The 6,790-nt window shown below is 43.4% G+C and overlaps 1 protein-coding gene across 1 annotated transcript in view; it reads right to left on the bottom strand.

The window, feature by feature from the left end:
- Positions 1 to 339: 339 nt before the first annotated feature.
- ensab (endosulfine alpha b) overlaps positions 340 to 6,790 on the bottom strand; it is a 6,755-nt gene continuing 304 nt past the window's right edge. The window contains exons 2-3 of the mRNA XM_060064639.1: positions 4,947 to 5,069; positions 340 to 4,007 (exon numbers count right to left, since the gene is read on the bottom strand). Of these exons, the coding sequence (XP_059920622.1) occupies positions 3,837 to 4,007; positions 4,947 to 5,069 (294 nt within the window). The 3' untranslated portion in view covers positions 340 to 3,836. The remainder of the gene's footprint in view (positions 4,008 to 4,946; positions 5,070 to 6,790) is intronic.

Here is a 6,790-nt window from a genome sequence, read left to right as displayed (position 1 = left end):
CATCCTCAATCAAGATAACCAAATCAAACATAACATATAATCGATTTAAAACGTTAATAAAAACAAGATGTGGATTTTATTTTCTAAAGCTTTGCACCCAAATTGTATAGATATTAAACTAATTACCGAGAGAATTTCGTTGAGGTTACAGTAGTGCAATTATTGTATTATATTTGGCGCCACCTAGTGGCAATATAAAATACGGATAAAGTACAAACAAAACTCGATCAGTATTAAGACAATGGAAGTGATCAGGCTAACTATTTCAGCACCTACATAAATAATCAAAAAACATTGATACCAGCAGAAAACTGATTTGACAATTAAACAACACAAATATCGCAATGTAAAAGTTTATTTCAAATACTGACAGAACTCCGGATCTTTGTCCCAAAGACAAAGGAAAACATTCTGATTAGCCCTGCACCTCCCAAATTCTTAAAATCATTCCTGCGTTCTCAAGACATCCTAGTTATCATATATTCCTCATTAATTTATCAGTAGAAATCCCTGCATATATCATGGGATAAAAAATATAGGAATCACACAATAAGAGAACGCCTGAAAAAAATTAGATGTTTACTCATAAAAGGCAAAACAACATGAACACAGATCAGGTAAAAGCAGCACAAGGTACCTCAAAGCACATTGTCTGTCATTTATTTTTACATTTCTGGCACGTTAATTCAATTTGAACAGGAAATAAGACATTGGTATTTAAACATACCCCACAATCCCCCTGCCTAATGGAATTGTTTCGTACAAAGCCAAACAGTCCACATGTAGTAGCATTCGAGAATCCTGCCCCAGTAATCGTGAAGCCTTTTGTATGTAATAATAGTTTTCGCTTTTGAACGTTATAAATTCCGGTGATCAGATGTGAAGATTGGGCAGTGAGGGAGTTGTGTAATTTCTACTCAGATCAGATGGGATCAAATTGAAAATTGAATCGAAATCAGAGATCCACGGGTGGAACTTCCATTTCCTATATTGTCACTTTCGCTTAGAGAAGGGACTGAACCACGTGGCAGGAGGATTAAGAGACTCGGGAGAGAATATGGGTTTGACGGGTACAAATAGAGGATACAGGTGTTGCTCAAAATTGGCTGTCAGCCACATCTGCAGCAGCAGCAGCATGTACAGAACTACACATCCCACACACTCATGTGAGAAAGCCATTCACAGAGCCCCTGCTGTTCAGAAAGCAGAAACGGTGTGTCTCGCTGAAAGTGGAGGGGAGGGGAACCACAAATCAGCTCATGGGGAAGAAGTGAAAGTAGTGGAGAAAAAAATAAAACAAATTGAACCAACCTATCCCGGTTATAGTGTATTACTAACAGTGTAGAATCGGCAGCACATTCAGACCTCCAATAAAGCCCTCCCGTTTAACATTTCGCTTTTCCCTCCACTCGCCGCTATTTGACACAATTCAAAAGTCCTAGAGAGAAGACATGATTGGCAAGGTCCAAAGGTGCATGCCCCCAAGTTCTACGGTGTCCTACGTGGTGGTAGAGTGGGGGTTCATGGCCGTGCCCTGAAGATAAGACGGACGGGTGGGGGTGGAGTTGGGGCAATACTTGGAGATAACCGGTGTCCTGCGGTTTGGAGGCTGTGGGCAGCATGCATTCATAGTTGTTTGCAGATACATTGGAGCACTTTACCTCTCTATCCGTCCGGGTTTTTGAAGCATATTATCAACCAATGTCTTGCCACGCATAGGTCCCAGCCATGCTCCTAGACGGCCCTCCTTCCCTTCTCATGTCATAGAATCCCTTGGGCCTCGCCAAGAGAGTATCCCTGCGAGCATGCAGTGGTCTACTTTAAGCCTTGCGGTCACGATCGCATACTCGGCGCTAAAACTGGACCCCCTGTTGTGATGTGTGCTGTTGCGGTGACATCAGAGAACCTGTGTGTTCCGCGGGTCGCAGAGGCGAGAGCGGCGAGCTGAGGAGTGTATCGGGCAGGGGCAAAAAAAACAACATAGGGATAAAAGGTCTTAAATCTAGCTAGAGTGCACAGGATACTTCGACTACTACCACTGATTATGAAGGGAGACTCCCGGATTAAGGGAGCTACCACTATCGGGACAGCCGGGCATGGTTTAGATTCTTTAAAGGACCGCTTATCAGGACAAACTGAACGCCCGTAAAGATGTACAAATTAATTTACAACGCTTCAAATATTTACAGAAGTACACACACTATTAATTCTTTACGCTCGTAGCAGACGCACGTCTTGATGTGATAAAAGCCACCAAACCAAGAGTTAAAATGGACAGTTCACCGAGAGTCAATCCTAGTACTTATTATTAATGCGATGGATTCTTTCCAAAAAGGGACCTGTGTGCATGGCTAGCAATGCCAAACTAGTGGACTTTTGGACTCCATACTTACACGGTTCGACCTTGAGCTATAGAGCACAGGACTCCTGGACTGTAATGGTGGCATTTGTGGTCCAGAACAACTCCCATCCAAGTAAATTCTCATCGGCACAACTGGCCATGGAAACATGTAACACCTTTTTGAAAGTGACACCAGCTAATGTTATCGATATGCCACATCCGTATCCATAACACCAAAAACAGGTTAACAAATATCAGTGAACCATCCACTTTCCTCTCCACTGCAGCATTTTAGTTGGGATACAGAGAGCTAATTGGAATGCCTTGGTAGCGTAGAAGAAGAGTGTGTGTTTATGGATTGTCAGGGCAGCAAGGGAAAACGGCCAACCAGGACCCAGCAGAGTTGTGCATTCACATCGTCCAGTTGCTAGTCCTCAATAGTTACTTCTTATCTGTTTGTGTGTTTCTTACTACATGCAGATTTCTCTAGATAAAAGTCAAAAGGGAGTGAAGACACAGGAGCAGTGGCAACAGACACATTAGGGGGGGGCTTTCTCCTGTTCGGGGGAGCTGCAGAGAGCGAGGCGGGAGGTGAATCTGATCGACGAGAGTCGGCGAAACAGGATAGGATGAGAGCCCCGGGCCGTTTCTTCTACAGCATTCCCACTATGATTCCAGTCAGAACACATCTCTCCACTAAGCAGCCTCTTACAGGTTTTGGTATGCAAGCGATTATTACAAACAAAAGTAACAGAATACTACCAATAATAATCCTAACACTCTCCACTCACTGCCCCCCCCCCCAATCCCACCCAACTGGAGGGATTTGAATCACGAAGACGCCCGTCCCAAAGACGTCGGAGTGCACGAGGTAAACAGCCCCTCCCCTTATACATACATAGTCATTTTGGTATCTTGGAGGATGCAATTAGAACAATTCCAAAACAAAACAAATCCCCCAGAAATAAAAACCAAACAAAACAACATCGAAACGATAAACAATGACTGTACAGTATACAAAGTGCATTGACTCACCCCATCCAACCCCCTGATGCCACTCTACTGTGAACAACGGTTACGGGAGGAGTGTGTGTGTGTGTGTGTGTGTGTGTGTGTGTGTGTGTGTGTGTGTGTGTGTGTGTGTGTGTGTCAGAGGGACAGTGTAGGGTCGCAGATGCATCTCCTCTCTCCCACTCACTCACACACACTGCCAAACAGACACACACGCAAATGGAGCTTAAATATGATATGTTAAGCCAAGGAGTGCCTGTGGGGTTCAGCGGGGGAGGAAGAGGAGGAGGAGGAGGAAGGGGAAGGGAGAGGAGAGAGGGGGAGGAGTGGGAGAAGATAAATGAAAGAGGAGCATGAGGAGGGGAGAAGGGAGGGCGTGAGAAGACGGACATCTTGGGAAGTGAAGGTGAGGGGGTGGCAAGCAGCTCTCAAGAGCCCCAGGGGGGGGCCGATGGTTGAGGGGGCGTTCCTCAGATCGTGGAGGCTAGCCGGCTAGCTTGCTGGTAACCAGGGAGGACTTCCTCTGGGGCAGGTCCTGTGGCGTGGGAATGTGGTCCCCGGTCACCAGGTTCTTGTCGGGCCCAGCCACGGGGAGCTGCTTGTTCTTCATCTTGGCCTTGGCCATGTTGTAGTCCCCCGAGTCAAAGTACTTTGGCTAGGTGGGAGAGAAGGGAGATAAGAAACACTTCTGCCAAAGACGAACTAAGGAATTATTGAGGCTTCATCTTTGGCTAGGCCTGGAAGAGCAAAGGTTAAACCCTCTAATAATTAAATATCTTATTATGCTATCCCTGTGATGATAACCCATCAAGTCATGATGGGTACTAAAGACTTTATAGAGACTGTAACTGATTATTTAAATTATAGCAATTATGCCAAAGATTATATTAAATTAAATCAAATAGGGAATTAGAAGTGACAAGCGCTGCCTTGCATTATGGGACGAGCACCTATGTGGCAAGGTCACGATATGGACAAAGCAACCTAGGGCAGGAGAGTGTTAAAATGCGTTGTAGAATAACACAAAAGGATTCCCTTAAGATATCTTTAAGTCAAAGGATGTAGAGGTTTAGTTTCCATTTGTATGGACTTTGAAATTAGAAAGTTTGTTAATAATTTACATTGGAGCAATTGGATTGATTTTCATCTAGAAATGCATAAACTAACATAACATGCAAGTGTGTTTCAGGGGACTGACTTTCTAGCTCCACAACATGATGGACTTCACCTTTAAGAGTTTATGTTACAGTTTATGTTGAGTTTTACTGCAATGCAACAACTCCCATTATATATGAACATGAATGTGATACTGAAACAACTGGGGGGGAGGGGAAGCAGCATGGATTTTCAATTCCTTGGGTGCCAGGTCATGCTAGCGGTAATGCTAGCAGGGAATATCAGTTCAGGGAAAGTTAACATGGTGTAGCCTCTCCCTTCAAAATATCTTGAGAGAGGGGCAAAACCCGTATGCAATGCGGCTTGACCGAACCTCACATTCTCCTGTGTAACAAAGAGATGCTTGGACAGAATACAAGGCTTGTTCGGATGATGTTGTCTGTTGTGGGGATGATGTTAGTTTCTGTTTGCCACCTACCCCTTTCTGTAGCCGCTTCATAAGGAAGTCAGAGCCTCCAGGCTTATGGTTCAGGCTGGGGTATTTGGCTTTCAGCTTGGCTTCCTCAGACTTGATGGGACTGCTGTTCTTCTCCTGGGAATCCTGATAACATTAGATGACCATGAGATCATTCAGGTGTTAGGAGCAGAAACTGTGCTAATCAAACAGGAGAAGACACAAAAATTATAATAATACAAACCGAATATTAGCAGTATATTTACATACACATTTAAGTATCAAATAACTAAAATAAAACGTGGTAGAGCAATGTGTAAGGAAAATCACAGATCTAGACTACTCACTCTTAAATGGAACTACACAGTGAAAATGCAAAAAACATAATCACAAATGTATATACAAAATTAAATGTGTGTGTCTGACACGATATCCTGAGTAAACCATGTAGAAACGATTATTTGAGCCCTGAATGGTTTGTTTCAGCCATTTAATGAAAAAGATTAATCAAAGCAAAACAAAAGTATGAGTCAAACTTGTTCTTTTGACATGTAAGCGAGGTACGGCCTAACCCTAATCTTTTTGACGGGAAGCCTCCTCCTTTAAAATCACATTGTTTGGACAACTCCTATGTTATGTTGGTGGGGCAAGGTTTAAATACCATGGCGATTACTTCTGGAAGTTTATTGGTTATAACAAGAGTAACATGCTCCAACACCACAACAGTGTCTGTGAACGCACATGTTTGGTTGAATTAACAAAATAACAGCAATAACGCACAGGCACACAGACACACACCAGCATTAAACTAGCATATTTTATTATATTTGCATTGACAAAGACAGCTTTTTCACCAAGGTTACAGCGGCCTAACCTACCCTTGCTGCATTCACGTCACATGTGAAAACACAAAAATGGCCGTAACTAGTGGAACAGGTCAGACACACAAGTGACACAGAACCACACCTTGATTGGGTCAGAAGCGTTAACAATGTGACTAGATATACACAATAGCCAGCATATACCTGCCCTGACAGGCTCGAGTTTCCTTTGCTAGAGAGTGTGGACTGATCAATTATGACTCAGGAGGTTACAGAAGCCGAAGAACCTATTCCCACGGAGGAAGAGAGGGGAGGGAGGGGGAGGCTGAATGTTGTACTGGGCCTTTGTTTATTCACTTGAGCCCACAAAGATGGGCTGATTCAAAACAGTGTAAACAGACAGATTTTCCCAAAACGTTCATCCGTAGAGAAAGGCAGAAGCTGTATACATGCCTTAATAACATGCATCTCTTAAATAGCCGTCTCTCCTGCTGACTTCATGATTTAAAAGGTGCACAATGAGAATGTTAATTCCTGATTTCAACTCTTTACTATGCACCAAAATCGAACCCGATCTTGTGTTTCAAGACATTCATGAGCACATGAGTTAAAATATTGCCAGTGAGGCCTTCGACCTCACAGTCAAAACAATGAAACAACATATTCAACAAAACCGATTTCGTCTTAGGACAGCATTGCACAATATATTTGACACCCACTGATTCTGCAACAATGCAACAAATTCGGTTATTTATCCTTCACATCATAACCTCAGCAGTGTATAGTTTGAGGATAATGCGGAAGCTCTGCCTCATTGCAGTTGTTGTCAGGTTAGAGTTGACCAATGAGGCCCCAGCCGCTGTGAACTGTTGAGCCAATGACACGAGCCAAATCAAGTGGGACGAGACTCAGTCACACAGTATCCACACACACACGCTTTATTTTACAGCCGCGATAATACTCATTCCATTCAAATAAAATAAGTGTGTAGGTGTATGCTGGCCTCATCTTGTTTGCGTGCCATTGCATTCAGGCGTGCATTTTAAA

The sequence above is a fragment of the Gadus macrocephalus genome, chromosome 11 (genome assembly GCF_031168955.1).
Source record: "Gadus macrocephalus chromosome 11, ASM3116895v1".
In the NCBI taxonomy this organism is placed as follows: Eukaryota; Metazoa; Chordata; class Actinopteri; order Gadiformes; family Gadidae; genus Gadus; species Gadus macrocephalus.
This window is presented reverse-complemented; position numbering and strand designations above follow the sequence as displayed.